The 27,916-nt window shown below is 46.0% G+C and overlaps 1 protein-coding gene across 5 annotated transcripts in view; it reads left to right on the forward strand.

Moving 5' to 3' along the window:
* CAPN13 (calpain 13) overlaps positions 1-27,916 on the forward strand; it is a 47,227-nt gene that overhangs the window by 4,151 nt on the left and 15,160 nt on the right. For 2 of the 5 annotated variants that reach the window (XR_008840160.1, XM_056488130.1), the window contains exons 2-13: positions 173-393; positions 10,320-10,389; positions 11,241-11,359; positions 15,050-15,183; positions 17,065-17,239; positions 17,897-17,968; positions 19,688-19,773; positions 21,007-21,081; positions 22,450-22,616; positions 23,602-23,706; positions 24,099-24,238; positions 27,021-27,181. Coding sequence is in view for 4 of the 5 variants with exons in the window: in XM_056488130.1 (XP_056344105.1) it covers positions 184-393; positions 10,320-10,389; positions 11,241-11,359; positions 15,050-15,183; positions 17,065-17,239; positions 17,897-17,968; positions 19,688-19,773; positions 21,007-21,081; positions 22,450-22,616; positions 23,602-23,706; positions 24,099-24,238; positions 27,021-27,181 (1,514 nt within the window). In the remaining variant the exon portion in view is untranslated. The remainder of the gene's footprint in view (positions 1-172; positions 394-10,319; positions 10,390-11,240; positions 11,360-15,049; positions 15,184-17,064; positions 17,240-17,896; positions 17,969-19,687; positions 19,774-21,006; positions 21,082-22,449; positions 22,617-23,601; positions 23,707-24,098; positions 24,239-27,020; positions 27,182-27,916) is intronic. The other 3 variants (XM_056488131.1, XM_056488132.1, XM_056488133.1) reach the window with 3 other exon arrangements.

A 27,916-nucleotide genomic window follows, 5' to 3' on the forward strand; every position in this document is an offset into this window, starting at 1 on the left:
GTGACTGCTCTTTCCCCATGCATTTCCAGCTAATAAGGATTTTGTCACTGTGGCTGCCCTCATTGTGCAAGCTGCTGCTCCAAGTGTTCCTGGTGGGAGGGGGAGGTGTTACCCCACACACTCCTGATGCACTATTTTGGAAACTGATGGCAGTGCCTGTATTCTCTCACAGGAAAGGGGAGGATGCTCGCCCCCAGCTCCGCTCCAGGAGCAACAGGAAGCCTCCAGAAGGTGAAGAAACTGAACAGCCAGGATTTCAGAGAGCTGAGAGCCTTGTGCCTGAGCCAGGGGCTGCTCTTTGAGGACGCCACCTTCCCTGCTCACAGCAGCTCCATCGGTGCCAGGCTGCTCCCGCAGGAGGAGCTCTGGCAAATACAATGGAGGAGGCCAACGGTGAGTTCCTCCAGGTGGGTGCTGGTGGCACTGGGCTGGGAGCTCTCTGCAAAGAGCAGACCTCAAGGGGAGCACTGGCAAGGAGGGATCCTTGCTGTGGGATGTGATGACCTCTGCAACGTTAATGATTTCATTAGGTACATCTTTGTAGGAAGTTTGCTTCCGTCTGTGAACCTGGCTAGAACTACTTGTTCCCACTTTGATCTGCTTCTGGAGGGCTTGGTGCAAACCTGAAAAGTTGTTAAATTCTATTGAAGATCTCAGATTTCTGTAACCTGTGTCTGACTCAGCAATAGCTATTTTAAAGTAACTGGGACAAGGCAGGAGATGAAGCACGTTGGTGTGCTGATTCCCAGTTGCAGTTTAATAGGCAGTTATCGTCTGGCATATGGAAGTTTAGAATGGGAGGTGGAATCATTTGCTCAGCTCTTTTATCCTAGGACCTAATTTAGGAAATCTTCCCGTGGTCCAACTGCTCTGTGTAGCCCTGCTGTGCACCATTTTCTGCTGGAGCAGCTCCTGGATGAGCCACGTGCTGCCCTTTCTCTGGGTTTTGCTGAGCACACCGCTGCTCCCTGGGGCCTTTGGCTTCCCTGGGCTGGGACAAACCAGCTCATCTCTCTGGAGGCAATGCCTCAGGGTGTAGAGACAGTGACTGTGAGACTGCAAAGAGACAGCACAGAACAACAGGAAAGGATTTATTTGGATGGCAGATGCATTAGGGCAGTGAGAGTGTGCTGCAGCGTGGTGGCCTTGGCACAGCAGCAGCAGAGGATGCAGCCAGCATGGATGCTGAAACTCATGGATCCCAGAAGGGAAGCAGAGCAGCCAGGACAGCCTGCAGAGCTGCTAAATGTGGATGCCCACATGGAAAGGTGGGAAGCACAGCACATGGATTGGTAGGTGTGGAGGTGCTGGGTGCACATAGCTGGATGTCCTCTGTGGAAGTGCCATGAAAAGATCATTCTCTTCTGCAGAAGCTGCTCCTGCCACAGGCTGAATGTCTGGGCTTCTCCTTAGGCAGTTTTCCTTCAGAGTCTCTGTCTGGTGAGAGTGCTTATGGGTTCACAGCAGGTAGGAATAATCTCTCTTGAAAATTGGTTGTATTAGGAAAGTAACTAAAAATGCGAAAGAGAGGAGTTAGTTGCCTCTGTTTCCAGTCTGAGAGAGAAAAAACAGGATAACTAAGCATTAGACTCACAAAAGGCAAACACAGATATTAGAAAGGACTCTCCAGGGGCATTTTAAAGATGAATAAACTGGAATAAAATGTTATGATAAAGTTCTTTTAAGTACTAGCACCCCGGTGCTTTTGCAGCAGAGAAGTGTAGGACTTCAAAAGCATACAAAGTGACTTAGAAACCCAAATACCACTGATTTTGAGGCACTGCACTGTGGGATGAACATCTATCCTACTCTAATATCCTGAGAGTTATTTCATGTGCAAAGGGACTGATGTGCCTTGCCAAAAGCAGAATCTGCTGCTGCAAGTTCTTGAAGCTTGTCAGGTGAGGCAGGTATTGGAGAATTCTCTTCTATTTTGCTGAATCCATGAATACTAAGGTTGTGAATAAAAGGTTTTGTGCAATTGGCTTCAAAATTTGCATCTGTCCTCTCCATCCTAGCACTGCCCTTCTGAAGAATTTTTTAATTGCAGCCAACAATTTTCCAGAGTGTTTTTTCAGGAAGGAGCAGGATCAAAATCCTTGGCTTTGCCAGAGCTCTCCTTCAAAAAATTAAACCATATGCTCATGACCCAGGGTTTATGATGTGAACATAGAAAAGCCTTTTGTTCTTTTATAGAGACTAAAGCAGCATCACCAGCTGCTCTTTGATTGCCAACTCAGCTGGGTCATCTGGAACAGAAACTCAGGATTCCAGCGCTGAAGAAGGCTCCATTTTTTTCCCCCCTCAATTTGACCAAAATTTTCACCTGCAGATGTCTCCCAACCATGCAGGCTTCACTTTCCCAGACAGGATGCAAGATTTAGGGCAGTGGCATCCACTGCCTGAGGAGACCAACTAGAAATTCCCAAATGTCACCACAACAGCCACGCTGTGTCATGGTGATATCAAAGTGTGGCCTCACTTTCCTGACAGAATGAAGCAGGGGTAGAAGAAGTTGCTGAATTGCAGTGTTTCCTTTTTTATTGTAGAGCTGCAGATGTTTTGAGTGAAGGGTCAGGAAGCAAATAAAGCTGTGTTTGCATTTCACAAGTCCTGAAAAGCCAGTGCTGTGTCCAGTTGCCTCTGGGAGCTGGACCCCCAGGGGGAAGAGGGAGATATCAGGAACATGAAGTTTTCCAGTTGGGCACCTTTCACCCATGCAGAAATGTTTGTACAATCTTTGTTTGTAGGCCATGGCAGTGCTAACTCTAAGGATATGTGATCCCAGGTGTTTAAGCCACTTAAACAGCTCAGCCAAGAGGTACCTATAATTTCCCCAAGAGAGACTGTCTCCTACCTGAATGCATCTCCCAGAGACTCAGTGCAGTTGTATCCTGCTGACAAATCATGGCTAATTTAACCTATATCTGCATTTTTATCAGCCTCCACCATTATCTCCCTCTGACATTAAAATAAATTTGTCTGGAATTGTACCTGTGACTGGCACCTTGGTCCTAATAAGCTCTTAGCCTCCATTTACTGTCAGACAGTATCTGGTTATTTTAGTGGTAGATAGCAATTATAACTGCTCTTTGTTCCAGATCCAACTGAGCAGTTGAGCAACATGCTGCTTCTATTTTACCTTGTGCACTGTCAAGAGAATTGCCAATTACATTCAGAATTTGGAGTCTTCATATCTGGGGGTAATGTATAAAGTAGAGAGAAAACAGCTTGATTTCAGGCAGCAACAGTCAGCAGTGACAGCCAGAAACAACTTTTTGATTTGTAAACTGATTTTGTTTAATAGGCATGTGCCTGAAAAGGGAGGGGAGGTGGCTCAGGAGCACCAAGACAACATTTGAAATGTCACTTTTCCCAACTCTGCAATAGTTACAGTTTCCCATCAGATGGGGATTGCTTCAGGCTATGTTTGCATCCCCAGGCCCTCAATCTATGCCCACTGAAATGTGCAATCTGTAACAGAGATCTTGTCAGCACTTCAAGCATTACTAGAGGTCAGGCTGAAGGTACAGCAGGACCTCACAATTAACTATTCCTTTGGCTCACCAGCAGTTTTGAGAAATGGAAAAGAAGTTATATTTTAGACTGAATATTTATTTTCTGTAGGTGGGCTTTCCTTAAGATCAATCAAAGGGAAATTCTCCATGAAGAGTTATATCAGATTTTTAAAACCAAGATGCTCCTTTTAAAATGTTCAGAACAATTCTTTTTCATTGTTTTCTGCTTTTCCTTCACACAAGCTATGTTTGGAACTGAGGAAGCCATGAAATGATTAACTGTTGCAGAATATGCATTTTTATCAATTAATGTTCAGGCCCAAAGCTTTCTCTCTGTTCTGATCATTATGCATAATGCTGTGCAGATGCAAAAAGAAATTGAAGCAGGATGGTCCAGACGTTGTGAATTGTAGTGATGCTAAATGTGGAATGCTTTACTCCTGCTAACATTGGTTATATTTTCAGATATGATATGTGTGAGGGGAGAGAGATTACCACCTGTGCAGCAATGCCTGTGCAGAGCACAGGACTCCTTGGGTGTTGTCTTGGGTGATGACAAGGCAGCATCCAAAATAATTCTTTGGATGGAAGATGCAGAAAGAGGCAGTGTGAACTCAGGCAAGGGATACACCTTGTTCTCATAGCAGAGCCCTGTGCTACTGCACTCATCACCTAAAAAACTTTGGGGAAAATTATACTCATTGAGCTAATGCTTGTCAGCTGGGAAAAGTGATCCATCATTTGAATCACTCATTTTGTAAAAGGGTTTGCTCATGTTTTTAATTCCCTTCCTCTGTCCCTTCCCAAAGAAAACATGACCACCTTTCAGGAGCAGAGTGTCTATTGTTACCCTGCATAGTCTTTGTGATTATTTGTTCCTTGGCCTGTTATTTATTTCCCAGAAATTCCCAAGAATTAGCATCAGCATTAAGGAATTTTGAATCCTGCAACTACTTTTAAAAATAGACCCCTTAAAAAAATAATTTTGAAGTTAGCATCTTTCTAGGCTGATAAGCTGAGCTGGATTTCCTACTGCATTAGACTTGGCCTGTCTGTAGCTGGAGGGAGCTAAAAAACCAAATTTCATTCAGGCAAGAATTTTGACAATAATTTGAAGTTAACCCAAAAACTTGTCTCTAATAGAAGAGGGAATAAACAGGTTGTCACATGAGCTGCTTTAATGAGGAAAGTTATGGGAAATGTGTGGCAGTGAGGGATGGTGATGTCCTGCAGGTTTGTCACTTTGGGGCAGTCCCCAGCGTGAGCCAAAGCTGCTCAGCAGCTGTTTGTGGTGGAGTTCACAGCTTCAGTTCTCCCAGGGCCAGCAGGCTCTTGGATCCTGCTGAGTGTTTCCCCGTGATGGAAATCACAATCAGCTCTCCCTGTTCTCTCTGGGTGTGCATGTGCAATCAGTGTCATTGAACGGGAGCAGCATCCCCAGCCTGCCGTGGGCTCAGCCCCAGCCTGCTCAGCTGATTGCACCTGACCTCGGCTCTGAGCTCACCCTGTGGCCTGGGGAGCTGCAGTGCATCACCAGCTGCTACCTCTGGTCTTTCTGGAAGATGGAAAATGTTTGTTTCATGGTATTTGCTGACTCCAGTGGTGTGAGGTTCTCAGACCTCCAGTGCTCTGTGGCACCTGTGCCGGAGCTCTTGGCTCCTACTTTGAGCTCTTGGCTCCTATTTGTGGGGTTATCTTAAATAAGCAAAGCAGCTAATAGTTTCTAAGGTTATTTATTACATAGCATGTCTTATTACAAAGCACATCAGTCACAAAAGGCAAGCAGACAAGCAATGGCAAAGCAGCAGCAATGAGGGAATGGCTAGAAACCCTGGCAAAAACCAAAGGCTAAAAGCAAGTGGCTAAAAACCACAATGGCTAAAAGCAGCAACTCTCCCAATACATACTCTTATATAGGATTTTTCCAACAAGCTCGGACCACCACTCCTTAAACTATTAGAATTCTAGTTTCTTAGCACACCAGGTTGTGTATAGGACTATGCATACAATCTGTCTTGTTCTATCTGAAAAATGTAAGCAGTATTCTTACTATAGCTCTGTTATGTCTAAGCACTGTCTACAACTGTGGGCCTGGAGCCTCTGCTGAAGATATCAGTATATTTCAACCTTCACTAGAACACTCACTGCTACTGTGGCATTTGAAACCTTTCACTTACTAAAAGCATTAGAACTCACCCTAAAATTACTGACTTACTGTTACTTAAATGTCTACTTTATGTGTGAGTGGCTTAATATACTTCAATCCATCCAAAGGCTTTAATTCAATCCCTGCATTTTGAATTCTTCAGAGAGTCCATGACTCACTGACTCCAATACAGTGGTCTTTGGGGAGAGCTGATTGTGAGGGGGAATTTGTGCATCCTAGGTGGATTGGAAAGCAGGGCTGCTGTGAATGCCCTGCTTCCCTGTTTCTCAGGCTGGGGAGTCTCAGGCAGGATTATATGGCTGGGAGGTAGTTGGTAACACCATGGCACTTGCAGCTTTTACTGTATGATCCCAGGGGGAGGTTCCAAGACCTCTAAGGAAACAGCCTCTCAAAGGCTGCAGGTACACACTGGAGCCTTCCCTTGTTCACCGTGTTTGTCTTTGCCTCCTTTGTTTTAGCAAATAGCCACACAAAGCAAACAGGTTTCAGGTAAAATCCAAGCTGGTTTCTGTTTTTGTCTGGTTGTTGACATCCATCCTTCAGCAGGACTTGGCTTTCACATTTGTGGGCTCCACACCTGTGTGGAGTGTGGTAAACTCATTCTTCCAATGCAAAAGAGAACTGGAGCAGAACATAGCTTTTATACACAACCAATGCACTTGTATTGAAATCAGGCAATTAGGAATTGAGCTATTCTGCTGTAAAGCAGGGAATTGAGTTCTGTCAGTACAGGCAAACCCCTTGAGAGCAGTCTGATTTTTCCTATTAATTTTGGCTTGCTCAGTTATCCTCTCCCTCTCCAATCTGCTGGAGACCTTTGCTGTGGCCCAGCACAGTTTATACTGGGTGGGTTTGAAAAGACCTTTAAAATCAGAGTCCAACCATTAACCCAGCACTGCCAAGCCACCATGTCCCCCAGTACCACTTCTACATCTCTTTTAAATACCTCCAGGGAGGTGACTCTACCACCTCTGAGGACAGCCTGTTCCAATGCTTGGTCACCCTTTCAGTGAATGAATTTTTTCCTAATATCCAACATAAACCTGCCCTGCACAACCTGAAGCCATCTCCTCTTGTTCTGTCACTTGTTACCTGGGAGAAGAGACTCTGTAGCTCCCACCTGGCCACCACCTCCTTTCAGGAAGGTGTAGAGAGTCACCCCCCTGAGCCTTCTTTTCTTCTGGCTAAAAAAATAATTTCCTCATGAGACTTGTGCTCCAGACCCTCCACTAACTTTATCTTTTGTTCTGCCCTCATTACCCCAGCTGTCTTTTTTCTGTGCAGGTTTCCTGTATGAGTGTGGCTGACCCCTCCTCAGCACACTGCTGGGCAGAGCCTTCAGCCCAGGGAGCTGTAGTTCTGTGTTTATTTCTTAATCCACAGCAACACCATTACAGGCACAGCAGTGCTGCTGAATTAACATTTGTCCAGCTGAGAGCAGCTTGGCTTTCAATAAATAGCAGCCTTTTTATTTGTCACAGTTGGTGTGTTGAACAGGGAGCACCGTGACTCAGGATGGCAGGATGTGTGAGGATGGGGGAGCAGCACAATGAAGGGAAGCATGTGCACCTGTGGCAGGAGCAGCAGCAGGGCTGGGATTTTATTTCAGGGTAAAGGTGAACTGACCAGGAGGTAGCTCTGCAAACAGCCAGCTCCAGCCTCTTGACCCTCAGCAGCCTTGAGCCTGCACCCAGGATCGTGCTGGGCCAGTGGGGAAATGTGTGGGAAAGTGGCCAGCACCCAACCAGAGAAGCCAGACTGGCTTACACTGCCTGGGAAATCCCACCTCAGGCTTCCAGTTTTTCACAGAACTGCTTGGCTGTGTCCTTTGCATGTCTGTGTGTGGTCTACATCTACACTACTCACCTCCAGCTCCTTCTGGGGACTTGTTCTTCCCTGAAAAATTCAAGCAATTATAAAAAGAGATTTAGAGATAAATGCATGTACAGGACACTTTTCTTCCACCTCTCAGATTAATTTTCTATCTTGCCCTTCAGATGAACAGTACTTCTGTGGTAAGACCATGCTCTAGAGGATGAACTGGTTTGAACTTGAACTTCTCTTTCCTTTTGAATTCATAATGAAGTCTTCAGTGGGCCAGGAAGTGATGAGAGCTTTGTCCTGGGGGGATGAGTTCAGGCAGAGTGCTTGACTTGCAGCCCATATGGTTGCCTTCACTGCTGGGCTCATGATGCTCTGAGAAGAGACCATGTGCCTCCCTGAGCTCCCTCTTCTCCCCCCCTCCAGACAAAACTGAAAAGCCTCCATGAAAATGCCACAAAGCCTCATCTCAGTGAGACAGGGCAGTGCTTCTGGACAGACTTATAGTTAAAGCTGTGGTTTCTCTCTTTGTCATGCAATTTGAGCAGTAGGAAATAGTGAGGCTTGCACATTTTGTGTAGTGGTAACTACGTGTTTAGCTGTGCTTTGCAGTAATGGGTGATATGGTGTTTTATGACTGCTCTATTCTTGCCTTTGAGGAAAGAGGAGCTAATTGGAGACTTCCTTTCCTCCTGGTTGAAAAGGTCCAGATTTCCAGAGCAGTGCATCCATCACAATTGCTCTGTGCTCTGTCAGAAGCCCTCTGTGGGTTCAGACAGCTGCTGAGCAGCCCCTTCCCCTGGCTAGAGGCACCAACACACTCAGGTGTCCCAGGTATTGCCATTGGGGAGTGCAAACTCCTGGAAGCAGAGCTCCAGGGTGGTGGGGCAGACAGCATGGAGTGATCCCTTTGACACAGGGATGTCTGTGTGCACAGTCAGGGCATGCTGGCTGGGGCTGACTGCAGATTGTGTCTTTTCTGGTTTTAGACTGAATTGCCAGTTTCTCTCAGCAAGGAACCTGCTTAATGACTCAGCTCATCCCTGTTTGCTCCCTGGGGAGTCAAACACCTTGGTGGGCAATAAAATATTTGGTGAGGCTGCCTTTTCAGCTAGTCCCCATGACAGGCTAGCAGGATCCACAGAACACTTATGAGCTTCAGCATCCTGGCACAGAGCAGAGCATCAGCCCTTTCCTCAGGGATCCCATAAAGACACAGCTTCAGGCTCATGCCTCTGGGTGCTGCTTACCCCTGTGGCAGCTATGCACTGTAGCCCAGCCACCCTGCTTCTGGCAACTCAGACTTCAAAGCTCTCAGAAATGATGGGGGAAGCAAAAATACCCATTCCTCTGTGCTGCTGGTTTTCTGGGATGGCTACCAGCAAGATAGACAGACTCAAAAGCAAGTTCAAAGCCTTGCCATGCAGTTTAATCTGTCCTGCTTGTGGAAAGTTTTGAGTTCACCCAGGTGAGGGGCACAGACTGCTCTGGGAAATGGAGGCAGGGAGATGATAAAGCTGGGATGGATGTAGAGCAGAAGGGAGAAGGTCTCAATGCTGCTTCTTCCTTATGCAATGAGCAACCACTGCTGCTGGTGGCCACACATCTTAGCCCTGCTCCCATGCCATGGGCAGATCTCTTGCTGCAAGTCCCCATAGTCCTGGGATAGGTGGAGATGGCTGTAGAAAAGCATCTCTCAAGGAATTGGCCTGCTGAGGCTGCTTTCCTCCACATCAGCAGTGCTGTGGGAGCCTGATCTGCCCACCAGCCTGGAGCAGTGATGTTGAATTGCATCTTTTCCTGACAGGGAAACTTTTTAGAGGGGTTTGATCACTGTGAAGGCACTTCAGAAAGCTGACAGCATTTGCTAATGCTGAGCTCACACAAGCATGCAAGCCATGAGTCACATTGTGAGCTGGTCTCATTTTAGTGCAGCATGTGAGATCAGCTGGGGAGAAGGAATGCCAGGGCCTGTTCAGGGAAGGGCTGCTGCATTTTTTTTTCTTACCAGGACTTTTCTTTCTTCCTTTTGTCTCTTTGTTTTCTTACATGTGTGATGACGTGCCTATTTCAGGCTGATTGCTCTTTCAAAACTGCCTCACCGTGATGGAGAGTGCCAAGGGTTACTCATGGGGGATGCTGAGGCTGCTCCTTCCTGAGCACTCTGATATCCCACAGAACAGAGACTGGTTCACATTCCTGTGTGCAAAGCCAAGCTCTGAAGTGCTTCCCCCTTCACTGCCCAAGCAAGACTCTTAAGGAAAATTCTCCCTGAATCAAAAATGTCAGCCAGGCCTGTGGGATTTTGCAGACAGAGATTAAGCTCTCTTTCTATATCTCCCTCACCAGAGTGAAGAAAAGCAGCCCAGGCTGACCTGTATTAGACCTGAATGGAAACACAAAAGGCTCAGAGTGTAAAATGCTCCCAGACCCACTGCTGAGCTGAAGTACAGACCTGTTCCACTTTGCTTGGAGACCTGTGTGTCTCTGCCCTGCTGTGCAGAGGAAAACTGAATGATTTCAATGCCAAGCTCAGAGTCCTCTCTGAAAGGTGTCAGTAGCATTAGAGAAACTCAAATGAAAACTCAGGGAGCACCCACCCCCAAGGCCCCATCCCCAGGAATATCTGAGCACATTAAAGAAGAGATGACTGAGTATCTCCTTTGGTTTTGTTAGAGGCAGGCAGCAAATCAGGGCTCAAGAAATGCAGTTTTCAGATGTGGAGAAGGTAGGCAAGGTCTTCAGGGGGCAGGAAGACACTGCTGGCAAAGGCTGGGTAATTTACACTGTTCTTTGCATTTTCTTTCCTCCAGGAACTACAGAGAAATCCTCATTTGATCATGGATGGAGTTAGCAGATTTGATATCATGCAAGGAGAAATAGGTAAGGTGATATCCTTGATTTAGAAGAGATCTGCACAAAGCAATAACCTGTGACTGCTTTGCCATGTCCCAAGAGTTTGGTGGGAAGTTGTGGAGCATGGTAGCTGCAATAAATAATCAGTGCAGGCCAATCTAGACTGGCACAAGCCCACACACAGCTTATTGCAGATATTTAACAGGATTCCCAAATGCAGCAGCTCAGATCTTTGTTGCTTTTATCTGGCATCTGCCTTCTGTCTGTGTAAGGCCAAGCTTAGAAATGGAGATCCAGCTGAGATCAGGCAGATGCTTCAAGAAGGGTCAAACACAGTTAAGTGTAAGTAGGTAAGTAGGCACAGCTTCTGTAGGGCTGAGTTTTCTTTCCATCCTAATGTCTTCAACTGACTGTCAGTGTTTTCTTTCCTGTGGATATTTCTGTTCAACTCCTCTGATACTTTCCCAGTATCAGAGTATACATCTGCACCCTGTGTCAGTTCCATCTTGTGCTCCTGGACCTTGTTTGTCTTTGGGAGCAGCTCTGCTCCCACGTAGAAAGAAATGCCTTTCCATTTCCCACTCCACTGAGAAGTTTGAAGGTTTCCTGTTTGGACTGCAAGTCCATGACTGCAAAAGATAGGAGCAGCCTGAAAGTGCAGAAGGGTGCCTGGGGGACTGCAGGGTTCCCAGTGGGCATAGCTGGTGAATCCTGGGCAGTGCTTCAGCATTTGGAGAGGGAAAAGGAGACAGAAGAATGCTGGTTGCTTTTAGCAAAGTGGTTCTTGGATGTTGCAGCCCATTCTGTTTCTAAAGAGCAGCTGAGATCCAGAACAGCAAGCAGCTGACTGAATGCACTGGTTTCTTCCCTCCCCTGAGGTGACTGCTGGATGCTGGCTGCCCTGGGCTCCTTGACGCTGCGAAAACAGTTTTTGGAAAATGTTTTGCCAAAGGACCAAGGATTCCAGGAGGATTATGCTGGGATATTTCATTTCAGGGTATGTATTCCCTGTGGTATTGGTACCAACTGGAGCTTGCCTGGTTGGATTGCAAAGGGGTCCAAGCTGCAGCCCCACATCTCAGCATCCTGGAATGCTTTGGTTCTTCCATGCTGACTCCCAGTTTTGAACTGGGAAAATCCGGAATTTTTTAATGATTCCTTGTGCTCCAGGTGGTGCAATTGCACTTCAGGGAATTGGATGCCCTTTTCTGAAAGTGATGACTGCAAAGGCAGCAGTACCAGCTGTTCAGATAGATTGGTGTACATATATGTTTTAAATGGCTTTCTGGTGGCTGCTGTGATTTGGGCAGTCTGTTGTGGCTGTCATCTCACCTGCACTATCTATTTGGCCTCATTTTCTGTTTCCCCACTTCACCTTGCCCTTTTAGCTCGTTGAAATGGCTGGAAATTACAAGTCTTTGGAGACAGATCAGAGGAACAGGCTTTTGATATTTTGAAAAGAGATTTGTTTCAGAGAGAGGAACAAGGCTTTTTCGTAAATCTCACTTTCTACCAGCTCCTTAAATTGTCTGAATCTCCCAGAAGGGTGTCATGGGTAGCAACTGGCAAGCTCTGCTTGCTTGTATCTGAGTCAAACAAATATCTGGTGGGATTAGAAGAGCTTGCAGCACCACTAAACTCCAGAAGCTAAACTGGATGTGGAGAAAATCAGGATAAGCTCAGCCATTCCTCATCCCCCTTATTTCACAAATCTCTTTTGTTTTATGCAGCTCAGGACCAAACAAAGAGCTCTGGCAGTGAGACTTTTTTGACCTCCTAGGCTCTTGTGGAGCAGCACCAGGAGGATTATCTTGTGGACAGTCTAAATTTTACTCTGTTCCTTTGCTCCTTAGAGTACCAGATGTTCCTGTCTTGGCCCATTTCCAGCATACACTACCACACTGTAGGAGATAAACCAGCTGAAGGGACACCAGTCTGCTTAAAACACATTAAAAGGATGCAAGCTAGATTGTCTTTCATGGGAGCTTTGAAAAGATTAGTTAGGCACAATCCTTAAATCTTAAGCAGTATAAATACCTTACAGTATTTGAAAATGTTTTCCCTGTCATCTCATCTGCAAATCAATGCAACTGTTTCTGGCTTTCCTTGAGCAATAAACCCCTGAGAAAGCTCCTCTGAATGGAAATGCTTCTCTGCAATGCCTTTCAATTATTCCATCAAAGATATTTTACTGCCATCCACAGGCTAAGCCACCAGTCCTCAGTTCAGTGAAGAATTGCAAACAAGGCATATCATATGCTAATATAAAAATTTTAGCTTATAACTTTTTTTTTTCCCACCATTTTGGAACTGGAGCATGTTGCCTCTCAGGAATAGAAGGGGCTGCTCCAGCATTCCTGTACAGCATGAGCTGTTCAGCTGTAAGAGTCAAGGGTGTTAAGCACTTCTTCAGCTGTAGTTAAGATGGGCAATGTTTTTATCCAGGGAATAATTACAGTGATGTTATTTCCCTAGGGATTATGTTAGTCCCTTGTTTGTTCAGGAATCCCTTTCTGTGCCACAGAAACTGTGGTGCCTATGAGGCAGAGTGAGGAGCAGCACCTCAGCTTGGGAAAACCCAGAATGATTCTCCAGGGGAATACAGGGGGATATTGCACAGCACATCAACCCAAATGGAGGGATCTGCCCTGGGTGTTAATGTCCCTGCTCTCAGGAAGAAACAAATGAAATCCCTAAAGACTATAAATGGTCAAGACCTCAGTTTCAGGAAACATCCAAAAAGTGCCTTTTAACACCATACAAAAGGCTGGTGATAGTTGATAGACATGTGATTTTCTCCTTACTTGATTCCAGAACTGGATTTTTCTAAGATCCCTGTCCAGGAAGGAAAAAAAGAGGCAAAATAACCACATAGCATTCCCCCTGGACTATCAGGACCCTAGATGTGGTGTTGTCATCTTGGGACTGTCCATTTCTTTTTCCTCCGCTTAAGCCCAGGAAAATAAAGTCCTGATTTAAAAGGCTTATCATAAATGTGGAATTGAAGAACTTCCCTCTTTGCATTCTGCCTAAATAGCAATTCTTGGTTTTGTTTACTACCACATTCACAGCTGCACTACTTAAATCCCATAAAGGGGTTTAAAGAAATTTAACAAAGCCAGACTCAAGCCAAAAAGTGATCCTGTCTGAAAGCAGGAGAATGGCTTCTCCTGTACCATTCTTGTACTTCCAAAGCACTCTAGGACTTCCCATGAGGTTTCTTTTTCCCACTTTGGCTTTTCCTGTCCTTGTGAGCTCAGATGAGACCACCATCTGAAAGGTCACTGACAGTCAGGACAAAGCAGCTCTCTTTACCCAGCTGAAGAAAAACAGTGCTGCATTCAGACAGCCTCCAAGCTTGAGCTTCCTGCCAAACATGGACAAGGAGCCTGACTTTTGGAAAAACATCACTCAGTGGGTTTGGACTGCAGTGATCCCCACAGGGATCCTTGTTTGCCTGGTCTGTTTGCACATGAAGCTCCGTGGGGAGGTGTGGCTGGATGTCACACCTTGTTTCCATGCAGACCTGCTCCTGCTGGTGACAGAAGGGCTCCTTAGGTGGCTGAAAGGACAGCTCCCTTCGGACAGCCCTTTTGCCTCTCTCTCCTTCAGAGGACAGCCAGTGGAAGGCTTTTCCTCCAGCCCCCTCCTGCCAAAATCGAGCAGAAGCCTCAGGTCTCTCCTGGAGCTCAAGTCAGAGGTTCCCACCCCACCACCTCCTTCCACTATTAATGTAGGAAGGGAGAGCCTGGGTGAGGCAGAACATAAGTGGGATCAGACCTGCTTTCAGCTGAGCAGTCTGTAAGATGCTTTGCTGCTGGCCAGATCTGATCTTGTGCTTTTCTAGCAGAACAGCTCATTTTGGGGTTTTTCATTGACTGAAGCTGTTGAAATAAAATCATGCTGGACTAAATCTATTGCTGGCATACTTCCACTGGAGTCCTTAGCATTACTGCAAATAAGAGCTTGGCCTCTTATGATTTCGAATCATGCTAAGCTACATTAATCTGCTAATGACTCTGGAAATGGCTCCTTTAGTTCATCCCTGCAGATCTCTATTCCTGTCTTTTCCCTTGAAAAGTTTCATCAGCTGGAGAAACACCTGCTCTGTCCACATGCTGGAGAGACTGCCTGTGTCCTTCACATCCATCAAGGAGATGGATAACACCTCAAAACAGTCTTTAGTCACTGCACTGTCTCCTTCCATGACAGCGTGTCAGAGTCTTAATTGAAACACAGAGGAACGAAAATTTAGAGGCTGGATCTTGACAAAGTCTCTCTGGCCAAGAGCTGCACTGTGGGGAAAAATTCAAGTGTGGCTGAGTAGTGAGGCTCATAGAATCCACCTGCTGGTAATTCTTTATCTTCTTGAAATCTTGCTATTGCCCAAGAATATTAGCACATTGCCTGAGTAGTACCTCTCCTCCCAGTGATTGCAGGACTGGCTGTACTCCCCAAGAACTTTCCCTGCCCCTGGGGAATCCAGCCCATTGGTAGCTTGTTTAACAATGGGGACCATTAGCCTGAGGCAGTTCAGAAGAGAACTTGCACATATCCATGTTTTAGATTAATCCCTGTGCTAGTCCAGGAGCCTTTTTCTTGGCATTGACATAAGTGCTTAAAAGAGGGTCATTATTTTATTTTCTCTCTCTCTTTTTGAAATATATTATTTTTTATCTATTTCCAGTTCTGGCAATATGGAGAATGGGTGGATGTAGTGATAGATGACCGGCTGCCAACCATAAATGGAAGATTCCTGTTTGTACACCCCCGAACTTCAAATGAATTCTGGCCATCCTTGCTGGAAAAAGCATATGCCAAGTAAATATACCTGGTCTGTTCTTCCACCCAGTGCTGAATGCTTTCTGTGGGTGGTTTCAGCCTCTGCCTTGTGCAAAGCACACAGGAAGGAGCTCAGGCTGAGAGCTGCTTGTGTGGTGCTGTGCTTTTGCAGGGAACTGTGGCTGCAGCAAACATAAACTGGAGATGTTTGGGTTAGACCTAACTCTACCCAGCCCCAAAGGCAGCCAGCCCTAAATCTACCCAGTTCAATTCTGGAATGTTAATGTCTGAGAAACAGAAGGAGCAGGGCAATGGTTGGTGACACCAAAGGGTCTGGAATGTCCTCCTGATTTCAGGCAAAATTCTTTGTCTCTGTTTTTCTTCCCATGCTGTCCTCTGTTTAAAACTGCAGAGTCTAAGCATGGATTAGCTTTGTTTACAGTAGCTAATCAGAGATCATGTGGATGTTTGGAGCAGGCAATGGGAGGAAGCATGACTGAAGAACATGCCCAGGCACAACACATGTGGTCCCAGGACTGATCAGATCTCACTCCACACAGAGCTCTGGCTCTTAGCTGAGGTCCCCAGAGTATGCAGAGTAAATAATGCCCAATAAAGAGATAATAATTTTTAAAAATCCTCTGGAGAGAAAAGGGATCAGATTGTGGCCCCTTAGCATTTGCCCATTTCCCATTATTAAAAATGCTGAAGAAAAGGTCCTGTGTTAGGGGTGGGATGAAGGGCTGGAACTTGGTGCTTGGCTGGTGTAACATTTGCAATGCAGTGAAGAGGAGACGAAGAAAAGAGAAAATAATTTTGGCAGATTTGGTCAGGAATAAGCAAATGTTAAAGCAGCATGAGAGCGACTCGGGAAGAGGATGCATTTTGCCCTGAGACACATCAGAAAAGTTGACTCAGGATTCAGTATCAATTTGCTGCATAAGATTTTAATTACAATGCATACCAAACCTCTATTAAATTAAAGTTGCAAGCAATGCTGTTTATGAGATTCCCATTTGAGAAGTTATTCCCCAGTGCCCAAGACAAATTCTTTTCATCAGTGTAGGACAAGGACAACTCTTCAAAATACAATTAGCTGCAGACTTCATTTGATTACATTCATTAAATACAGTGTGTATGGCAGGGTTTAACAGCATGCTCTACCTGCTCTAAGTACAGCATGTTCCAGCTTATTTGCTGTCTCAATAAAAACCACACGATAAAAACAACAAGGACTCTGTTGGCCATATTAAATTATTATCCTATTATTGCACTCTAGCAGAGTGAACTGGGAACAGTGCTGAGAACTCGTTTCTGCCTTGCCCTGGAAGCATGGGCAAATACCTTCACCTCTTTTTTCTTTTTTCTCATTTGCAAAAGGAATACTGGCAATTTTTGTGAAGAGTCCTGTATAAGTACGATGCAGAAACTAACAGTTCAGCTCCATTTGACCTGAAACATCCATTTGAACTAGTCACCCTTGGCTCCCTTTCTGTTCAGAAAAGAGAAACTGGATGCTTCAAGATGAGATGCAGCTCATCTCCCTAAAATGTCTGTGGTGGCATGAGATGCACCTTATTATTTTGCACTATCTGTGAATGGCTCTGGACAGCTGCCTCAGATGGGGATGAACACATAGGAAAAGCTCCCCCTTTGTCTTGTTCCTTCCACAAGGCATGTGTTGTGCCTGGCCAAGCATTTCCATCACGTTTCCTTTCATTACCTGGCCACAATGTCTGCCCACCCCAGGCTCCCTGTGCTCACCACCTCCATGCACATGTTCATTTTCAAAGCAAGCACTGTGCATTGTTTATCAAAACAATGTAAGGACTAATTAACTTCTCTCTCTCCCTCTTTTTTTTTTTTTTTTTTTTTTTTTTTTTTTTTTTTTTTAAATCTATTAAAATTTTAAAATTTTAGGTTGCGTGGCTCCTACCAGAACCTGAATGGAGGCTACCTGTCAGACGCTTTAGTAGACCTGACAGGTGGAGTCCAGGTGCAGTTTTCTCTGAGGGACCCACCTCCTGACCTGGAGGAGATCCTGAAGGCAGCTGACAGGTCTGGGTGCCTCATGGGGTGCAGCACCCCGGGCCAGGTGGGTCACAGAGCCTCTCTTGGCTTACTGTGTCTGCACAAGGGCTGCTCTTGGGAGGGCAAAAGGCAGCCCATAATCACTCTGCAAAACAGTTACAGTTTATGGATGCCCAAAGGGACCTTGGCAGCAGGAGGTAGATATATGTGATTATTTGGTAAGGACTCTAGAGCATTTGGGCAGATGCAGGTGGATTGGTTTGTGGGAGAGGGGCTGTGGCTTCTCTCCTGGCTAATTCCACTGCAGTAGAGGGGTGTTCTCTTGCAGCAGGCCTGATTTTGGCTTCATGGCTTTGTGATCAACTCTGGCAAGGCTAAAACACACCTCTCTCCTGTAAGAGGATGCAATTATCCCATTGTGGCTTGCAGGCTTACTGTTATAATGCTGGGAAGTTGCAAAAGGCTGTGTGATACTCGGCAAGTACCTTGGATAAAATGTCTGCAAGGCTTCCCTTAAAGAAGAGTAGATGTGTAGCTTTGCTGAATTTCCTGGCTTGCTTGTGGCTGCAGTGGGAGCAGCAGTCCCACTGCTGGGCAGTGTCAGTGTCTGAGACACTGCTGTGGTCAGGCTCGAGCCATGGCAAAAGACAGCTCTGGAGCTGGTGCCTGTGTCTTTGCAGTGTGGCAGAGAGCTAAAAGCTGTGCTTTCCCCCTTCTGCAGGCAAGGAGGAACATAGAGCTGAGGAATGGGATTGTTCAGGGTCATGCCTACACCATCACAGGGGCTGTGAAGGTAAGATCAGGGACTTGTTCCTGCCTGGAGATCTTGTACTGACCATCCACTACAGGCAGCTGCACTGCTCTTCCAGTCAGAGTGATTTGGATTAGCTTCACACTTAGGGGGGATTGCTGAAAGCACACAGTTCAAACTCCAAGAGATGGAAGGACTCTGGCACAGCAAAAAGAGGGAGGATATCCGAATCCACATTGTTTTCTAATGGAAAACGCAACTTAAATTTACTTTTGTTTTGGGATACCTCGGCAGCAAATATAATGTTTCTGGAGATTTTCATTCCATGCTGACTCTTAAAAAATGTGCTTTTGTGTTTCAAATGCAAGTAGAAGCACTGGCTGAAATTGTGGGATTTGTCATATGATGCAAATCTACATTTGTTCAGCTCAATCACAAGCTGCCAAAAATCACTGTGTGAAAAGTAAATCACTGGTTCAAGAACAGTGTTTCTCCATCCTTTAAAGCTGTTGTACTCATGCAGAACTGCTCCTGGCTGAATATTAATATTGATGATCTGAGAACCAATTTATCACATGGATCAAAAGAAATTAAGGATTTTTACAGCCAGAAGTCAGAACATGGCTTAGCCCAGTAAGCTGTAGCGCACACAGGGAGAGCCAGCAGTGAAAAAGGAAACCAAACAATAGCTATGCTGTCAAGCAAGATAGCTACAAAACATTTGGATCTTGGAACCTGAAGTGCTTTGGAAAGGAGATGTTGCTTTCCCTAAGCTATTTTCTCCCTCTCTTGCTGGCTGTCTCTATGAGCTTGGCTTTGGTTCACGTCCCCTGTGCCATGGTATGCTTGGTGCTATCATCACAGCCAGTGTGCTGCTTCTTGGAGAGCACTTGCTTGTAGCCAAAGGGCTCCAGAATGGAAAGATGGGGGTTGCCAAGCTCCAGAGAAGGCCCCAGCTGCCTCTTTGCAGGGCAGGGGCAGAAGGGTCCCCAGCTCTGTTCCAGCCTCCTGCTGCTCCTGGTGTGTGCAGAGAGGAGAATCAGTCTTGGCCCCACTTAAGGAAGTGCCAAGACACCCAAGGGGCTGTCCTGAGGGGAAATGATTCGAGGCTGGGCCTTTGCCTGGGAAGAGATTGCCATGCTGTTGTTTCCAGCACCACCTATGTGCAGAAGTAGAGCCAGAAAACAAAGCTTTGCTTCTTCTTTCCACTTCCACCATTTTGGTTTCACTGGCAAAAGTTAATTGCTTCTGACTTAAACCAGTGGCAGCAAAAGGAAGAGAGCACCAGAAACTCCAGCTGTATTGTAAATATTGCAAACCACAGTATTGTAGACACAGACCCACAGATTCTGTTTATCATCAGCTCCCTGTGCTGACTGTTGGCTCTCACTCCAGGCAGTCTGGTGACCTCATTCCTCAAAGTCTCTGCCTTTGCTGACTCACAGCATCAGATGTGCAGAATTAGGCACTGGAATTTCCCAAGGCTGTTGAATTCATGCAGTGTGACAGGAATGCTGCTGCTTCTCTCTGTGTCAGCTATTCACTATCCTCAGGAAAGCAAAATGGGCACAGTTTTCTCTCACACATCATTCCTTTGCAATGTAGCAGAAGGCACTGGGTTTTCACTGCTGGGAAAATGAATCAGAGGTTAAATCTGGTCTCTGAGGTGTAGAGGAAGTTCCATTTTATTACCCTTCTCTTCACTGAATATCACAGTTGTGAAAAGCTGTGGCTGAGTTTGTTTTTCCTTCCTCTATACAGATCCCCTACAGGAATGGCTGGAAACATATCATCAGGATCTGGAACCCATGGGGCCATGGGGAGTGGAAGGGGCCCTGGAGTGATAAGTAGGGTTTTCTAATGTCATAGGGAATCAATTTTTTATAAGAACCTCTGCCCCACACCCATTTTAACAAAACAGATATTTCCAAATCAGTTAATTATAAGCATTATTTCCATCTACATAGCAACTGCCCACAGAAATCCAATCCAGGGAAAACTAATGCAGCCTTGCTGGGCTCAAGTGTCCCTTCTTGTCTGTGTGTGTGCATTTTAGCCAGTGCATAATTCTACATAAGTCATGGATGAAAGAGTTCTTATTTCCTGGAGTAAGCTCTGGCCATGTCCTTAGATGCTGGCTGGCTGCTTCTGTTGAATTCTCCTGCAGTAATCACACACCCACCTTCCTCCTCTCTTCTGCTCCCAGGAGTCTGACTCTGGGAGGAGGATGGTGAGGCAAGTCCATGGAGCAGGGCAGTATGGAACACACAGGGACAGGAGGGATCCTTGGTTATTCCAAAGGCAAAGTGCCAGGGAATGGTTTGAGCTAATCTGGATCATTCATGCAGCTTTGGGGTGCAAGACCATTTTGCTGCCTGTGTGGATAATCCAACATCTCTTTCCTAAAAACACGGATGATACAGACTGCAACACTGTTTTGTAAATAAATAGATCTTAGTTTTCCTTTTGGAATGGTATCAGCGTTTCCATGATTAGAGAGATGCTCTTGTGCCACTCTGAGGTTATTTAATAGTGCCCCACCCCTCCCTCCCTGTTGCTAGGACCACACACAATCATTCTGCTGGGCAGAGTCAGGCTGGAGTGTTGTGTCTGGAAGGGTTGGTGGGCTGTGTAGACGAGTCTAAGGCAGGGATAACAGCTCTCTGCTCAGGCAGCATCCTCCCATCCTTTTGGAAGGGTGAGCTGCAATCCTAAGTGCAATTGAAATGTCAGGAGCACGTTCACAGGTAAGCTGCACAGATCAATAAATTATTGATTCACGCGCTGTTTATTTATCTTAAACCCTGCAGAAAGTACAATTATCACTTAATTATAAACATTTGACTGGGTAATGTACACTCTACGTGTCAGGGTAATGTCAGTGCTCCAGGGTGCTGTGGCTTGGTGCCTCACTAACCTCTCCAGCATGGGGACAGGTGACCAGGACAGTGGGGAGCATTCCCCACCCCAGGGTGGGCAGCTCAGGCACAGCAAAGGCACAGAGTTTGATTTGCTGGTTGAGGAATAGGGCAAAGATGAAAAATTGTGCTCACATCCTGTTGATTTGTTCTTTTTTGCAGCTCTCGTCAATGGGACCGTGTTGAGCCTAAATACAGAGATGCTCTCCTCAGAAATAAGGATGATGGAGAATTCTGGTATTTCCCTATTGTCCTTTGTCTACTGGGTTTTCTATTCACCTTCATTACAAAAAAAAAAGTAATTTGGGCAGTTCTTTTTTCTTGGTGGTGGCTCAAGGTGCCCTGTGTTAGCTGTGTGCAAACAGCAAAATGGAGATTGTCCTGACCCTGTGCTTTCAGAGGAAGCAAGCCCTGAAAAAATGGAGTTGGCCAAGATTAAGATGAAAAAAAAAGGAAAACTGAGAGAAGTAAAACTCCAGCCCTCTGAGACCTGGTCATTTTGTCACACTGCCTCTCCTCACAAAGTGTGTGGTTTGAACCTTGGACTGACAGATGCTTGAAGGGGACAGCTGGCTAAGCAGGTCACTGAGCTTGTGCACTTGACTTCTCTGCAGGTGCTTGTGCTTTTTCACTGCCTCTGATTGCTCTCAGATACAGCTTAGCCATGGATAATCTAACTGTCCCTTAGGAAAACTGATTATTCAGAAAGTGCACGTGTTCCCTGTGGGCCTCTGAGGAAAGCAGGGCAGCAGCAGGTGGGTCTGAACCACACACTTGAGGCTTGAGTGGAGCACTGTGGAGGTCCAAAGGCAAGGGACAGTGGCAAAGGTGTGCTGGAGATGGCAGGGCTGCAGTGAGACAGCCCTGAACGTGCCCTGGGGTTTCCCCTGGGGCACTGGGGCAGGTAGGGCAGCCCAAAATGAATTGAGAGCTGAACTCTTCTGCAAGGCAGCAGCCAGAGGAGCTGCAGGTGCTGCAGGGTTCTCAGCAATCCCTTTTTAAAGACATGGGTGAATACCTGAGTGGTGATTCACAGAATCACAGGGTGGATAAGGTTGGAAGGGACCACAGTGGTCCAGCCTCCTGCTCGAGCAGGGTCATCCCAGAGCACATGGCACAGGACTGTGATAAGAGGGTTGTGGAATGCCCCAGTGAGGGACACTCCACAGCCTCTCTGGGCAGCATGTTCCATGTGTGCTCAGTTGGGCAGTGAAGGAATTCTGCCTCATATTCAAGTGAAGCCTCCTGTATATCAGTTTCTGCCTGTTCCCTCTTGTTCTATTGCTTGGAGCAGAGCCTGGCCAACCTCTGACCCCTCCTTTCAGACACAGACATTGATGAGGTTCCCTCTCCAGGCTGAGCTGGCCCAGCTCCCCCAGCCTTTCCCAGAAGGGAGATGCTCCAGTCCCTGATCATCCCTGTATCCCTCCACTGGACCAGCTCCAGCAGCTCAGCGTCTCTCTTGTCCTGAGGAGCCCAGAACTGGGCACAGCACTCCAGATGTGCCTCACCAGGGCTGAGCAGAGGGCCAGATTCCCTCCCTTACCCATTGGCAATGTTCTTCAGTCCTAAACTGAATGACAAGATTTCCCTCCTTCTCTGCAGGATGTCCTGTGAGAACTTCCAGAAGCAGTTTTCCTGGCTGTACATATGTAACAGCACCCCAGCCTTCCTGGACTTTGGAGATGAGCACTGCTCTGCATGGTCCCTGACCAGCTACACCAACCTGTGGAGCCCAGACCTTCCCAGGAGGAGGAGCCACTCTTCCTCAGGTAAGGATGCTGCCTGCTGCTCCCACTGGTGCTGGCAGTGAAGCATTCACCCTGAGCACCCAGCTGCTGGAGTATTGATTGCCACTTGTTAATGCCTGCCTGTTCCCATTACAGCACTTAGCAGCTAAACAGGCAGGAACAAAGCAACAGCGCTGGCTGCTGGGTTAAAACTGAAGGCTTGTGATTTAGGAACTCCTAAATTTTGACTCCTTAAGTCAGAATGAGCTTGTATATCTTTTTTTAGCCAGTTGCAGTAGGTGTTGCTGGGGACCTCATCAGAAAGTCTGGTATGGCAAATATGCTGCTGATTTTGCAGAGCAAAAAGTACTCTGAAATTAAATGGATATGGAATGAAATAAAGGTGCAACAAAGCTCCATTTTTTAAGGTAAAAACGTCTTTGGGCAGATAAGACCAGTGGTTTTACTGCCTGTGCAAGAACTCTTCTGGCATTGTAAGTTCCAGCAGTAATATAATTTTTACTTTTTTATCTTATCTCACTTTTTTTTTCTTTTTTTTTTTTTTTTTTTTTTTTTTTTTTCTTACAGCTGTATCAGTGTTTGGGCTTTGTGTTTTTAATCTAGGATGGTGGTATCTGATCAGTGAAGAGGTTTCTTTTTTTTCTCAAATGATGATCCTTGACTTAACAGCAAGCGGGTTTTGGCTCACAGATTTCAAGCTCCTAACCTTATCACCAGGTCTCAAGGTGTGATAACTGTGCTGCTGTGCCTGTGCTGCTGCACACCACAGTTACTGGGACTGAGCAAGGAGCTGCAGGAGATGCTGAGCTGAGAGTGTGTGGGCAGAGCCATTTCCTTGGAGCTGAGTTTTCCAACAGCCCTGTAGTAAAGTCCCTGCCCAAGTACAATCATTCTAATGTGCAGTTTTGAGGCCACACAGGGATCTGGATTAACATCAAGTCTGCTGCCATCTCAGTCCTTTTGGGCACTTAATTGTTGTTTTTTTTGTGTTTTTTTTTAATATCAGGAATGCTTCCTGTTAACCAAAGCCTTGCCCAAGAAGCAGCTGTTTCCCCCTGGTGCTCGGCATTCTGTCTGTCCATCACAAACATTAGCAGGAGGGGAAGAAGAGGTTAGCTTTGCACCATTTTGTCCTTTTCTCTGTGTTTATCACCTCAAAGCCACAGTCCTTTTCAGCTCAGCCTCTGGCTCAGGTTCCTGATAAGAGCCACAGCTTTTCTGCTGCTGGGAAACTGTGCCATGCAGGTGAAGCAGATGAAGGGGGTTGAGAAATCCACACGACTTCTGTGACTTTGCCAGAGATTTCTAAAATGATAAACGTGCAATTAGCTTACCTCCAGATGCCTCAACTTCTAGTGCAGGTGTGGGGACTGCAGTGCTCTGTTGCACTGAAAGATCTTGGAGCAGTGACTGCCTGTTCCTCTGGGTCCCCACAAGCAACACCTCACACTTCTTCTGCTGGAACTCTCTGTGCCTACTGTTAACCTATTAACACTTTCTCAGCAGGTGCAGCTTCAACAAACCCTCAGTATTTTTTCAAAGTGCTGGATCACGACCCAAATACCTATAATGTAGCAATTTCACTCATGCAAAAACACGCTGAGGATGAAAGAAACCTGAAGATTGGCTTTTTCATCACCAAGGTGAGGACAGAAATCAGATATCATGTGGGCATTGTTGTTCTCTGGGTGGTTTATTTTACCTGTTTGTGGGAATGAAAGACTGAATTGCCTTTTGGTCTGTTAAAAAATCAGTATGTGGTGTGAATTTCTGGGTGCCTTCTATTGTAGAAACTCAGAGTACAAATAGAGTTAAGCAGGCTTAGTTCCTTTTATTCATGTCTTAGGGAACAAAGAGGGCACTTTTAGTTCTGCAGCATCCCAGAATTGCCTTGGGAAACTCAGGGAGTCCCCAGGTTAGATGTGCCAGGGCAATTCTCTGTACCAGCAGTGCTGGTGACATCTGTGCTGGCTGGGCACCAGCCACAGCCCTGAGCAGCACTCCAGGTATAGCAGGGAAGCAGATGGTCTCTCACTCCCCAGAGTGGGCCTGTCCCACTCATCCTCCTGTTTTCTATCTGAAAAGCTGTGTAGAAAAGTTTACAAAACACAAGAGCCTTTGTTCAAGACCAGTGTAGGGGAAATCCACTCAGATACCTCCACTGCAATTTCTCTGGGTTTTTTCCTTGGTGACTGTCCAGAGAAGTGCCTAATCAAGCTGTTCTCAGAGCATTACCAGGCTTGCTGAAAGCACAGTTGCTAGTGTGGATGGATGCTAACCTTTCTCAAAGTATTTCTGTTGTTGTCTGATGATTGTGGGAGGCTGTTGTTCTAAACCCAAAAGACTGAAAGGGAAGCAGGGGTTGCTGTAACCCTAATTTCTCCTCATTCTCCTCATTCTGCAGAGTTTTGCCCTAGTCCCAGACCTTAAATAACTGATGCCATAAGTTTAATAGCTCCTCATAAAGGAAGAGCATGGCTTTGTAGCTCGTAAAAAAAAAAATGTGTTTGAGAAATAAGAAGTATCATTAAAAGGGCATCCCTCTGGCAAGTGGAGCTCACTATCCCTATGGGAGGATCTCCTCTGTCCTGTGCAGGTATCAAGGCTGCAGGACTCCATCAGTCCAGCTGTGCCACTCAGAAAGAGTTGCTCCTGGTAAATGGGGAATTGCTTCAGCAATTCCAGCATTCCCAAAAGTCAGCAGACATGGAAGTCTCTATGTGCTCTCACACAATGAATTTCCACCTTGATTAGTTACCTATTTTAACAGAAGTCATCTTCACTGAGAGGTGATGATATAGCTCTTGGTTCCCTCAAAAAAGGGGTTATTTAATCAGGAAGCAGACTAGGAAACAGATTTTCTCTATTCTTGCTTTATATTTAAAATTTTTCTTTCCCTCCAGTTGATACTCGGCTGTGTGTTCAGCAGTTCTGCTGCTCTGTCACACCATAGCTTTTATTAATATAATGATATTGGTGTGTGTTCACACAGAGGATTATACAGAAAACAGTCCCTCACAGACACACACTAAGTATTTTAATATGAGAGCTGCTCCACCAGCTCCTCACAGCCAGCCTGGTGTCCTGCCCTGGCAGCATCAAAAACCAGAGTGGGTGTGAGTGCCATTCCCTCCGTTTATTTCCCAGTGCTCAGCCTCAGTGCCTGAGGGCAGTCAGAGCACCTTTGGGTAAATTTTACAAGGGGTTTTGTAACCCCTTTGCACAAGGAGAGTGCAGTTGGCAAGATTCATGTGGCTTCACTCCTCCTCCCTGATCTGCTTTCTCTGCCATGATTCATTAGCAGCAGCATCCCTTGTTGGGTACCCTCCGAGATGCATAAATTGCTGCTGTGCAGTAAAAGCAGTGCTATCCCCTGGCAGGATGAGAGCAGAATGCAGTGCAGGCAAGGATGCAAACCAGAATGGACGTATCTGATAGCTCTAGGAAGCCTTTGATTAAATATAGACGTGGAACACTAATACATGGCTGTGAGGGAAGTTTAATGTTGTGTGATAGAGCTGAGAAATGTATAGAGGCTGATTCTTATCTCACACCAGTTTTGATTCCATTGAGATATTAATCTGCTTCTTCTTTTTACCAGAAGGAATGTGGAATAAGGCTCAAAAGTGGGAAAAAAAAGTATTACACCATTTATTTCTTTGCAACACTGCCCATTTCTATCTGCTCAAGATCTGACCCATAATACTTGGCAGTCTGTGTACCTCCCAGCTGTCTGTATCAGTAGTCATCCTATTTTTTTTTCCTTCCAAAATAGCAGTTTTATGTTCTTGTCTCCCAAAGGCATGGCTCATAAATAACTCTGCCACGCTGTATAACCATTCTAAATGGAATTTATACACGCTGATATATTTTGGAGAATATGTTAAGGAAGGGTTTTTTTTTATTATGCTATCTTTACATGTCATCATAGTAATAGCTGTTGCATTATATTTGTTTCATCTCAGCAAAAAAATAGTGGAATAACAGATGCAAAATCAGAATACTCAGTTTTCTTGTGACACTTGCTGGTTTGGATTGGGATTCTTGGAGCATTGTCATCTGACATGCTTAGAGGTCTCTCCGACCTCTTTTAGTCACAGAAGATCTCAGGGAATTTTTTAGTAGTAGTATTCATCCTTGATTCCTTTGTGCACTCCAACCTGCTCAATGCTAATTGAAGTTCTCTTCCAACCTCCTGACATCCATTTTGGCTTCTGCTTCTTTCAGTTTCTCCACCTTTGAGCAGCTCTGTTATGTCCTTGAAAGAAGTCTGTCCCCTGGATGGGTTTTCAGGCTGCTGGGGAGGTGGAGGTGATAGATGCAGAGTGTACTCAGAGAGTGTGGGAATGCCAGGCTGCTGTGAGTGTGCTTCCTGATTTACTCCTGTTCCTGACAGGAACACAGCCAGCTGCCCTTTTCTTTCAGGAGAATTCCAGAGTTCTGAAGCAGATCTTTTTCCGGACTCGGGATGTGACCAGCTACCTCACCTTGAGCCCAGGCACCTATGCTGTGGTTCCTGCTGCTGCAGAGGAGCAAGAATTCCAGTTCCTCTTACGAATTTTCATAAAGAATCAAGACTACAACGAGTAAGATGACACGCTCTCCTTAAAGAGCCCAGACTCACGGTGTGCCTGCAATTAGCTATTTAATGTCAAGATAACTGATGTGGCAATTTGCTTTCAATGCATTCTTGGGGGGTGGAGAAGGCACAGAGGAGTGAGGCACCTGTTGAGGGGGATCAGCTGCACAAGGCTGGCCACTGCAGAGCAGGGGAGCAGCTCATCTGCAGCCACCAAGGCTCTCAGCTTTGTACAAAGAGCCACACAAGGGAGCAATAATTGTGAGATTTGTCCTCCACCCTTGACTGTGGGGTCATTTCTCTCAACTGAAAGGTGGATTGGGAGCTTGTTTTTCCTAATTCTTAACAGCTGTTTGGTAGTTTTTTATGTTCTGCTGGCTGGATGCCAGATGGATCACATCCCATTCTGCTGGGAGTGGGACCTGGAGAAGCCAAGAGCAGTGAAAGGCCTTGATCCTTTCACTCAGCACCTCATAGGCAGGGCTCTGTGTAGGCATGAGAGCAGCCTTGAAGATAAGTTTAGTGGAAAAATGGTATCTGAGTTCATGCAAAGGCAGCTATTGCCACACACACACACACTCACATTACCACGTGAATATCTGGGTGTGGTTTACTCCAGATGAGCAAGCTTTGAGTCCCAGCATTCAGCCTCACCAAACGACCTGCAAGCATCACCTGTGCAGTGCCTTCCCTTCAGCAAGCTTCAGACTGGATGTGACTGCACCTCTTACCTCACTGGCCC

The sequence above is a fragment of the Oenanthe melanoleuca genome, chromosome 3 (genome assembly GCF_029582105.1).
Source record: "Oenanthe melanoleuca isolate GR-GAL-2019-014 chromosome 3, OMel1.0, whole genome shotgun sequence".
Taxonomy (NCBI): Eukaryota; Metazoa; Chordata; class Aves; order Passeriformes; family Muscicapidae; genus Oenanthe; species Oenanthe melanoleuca.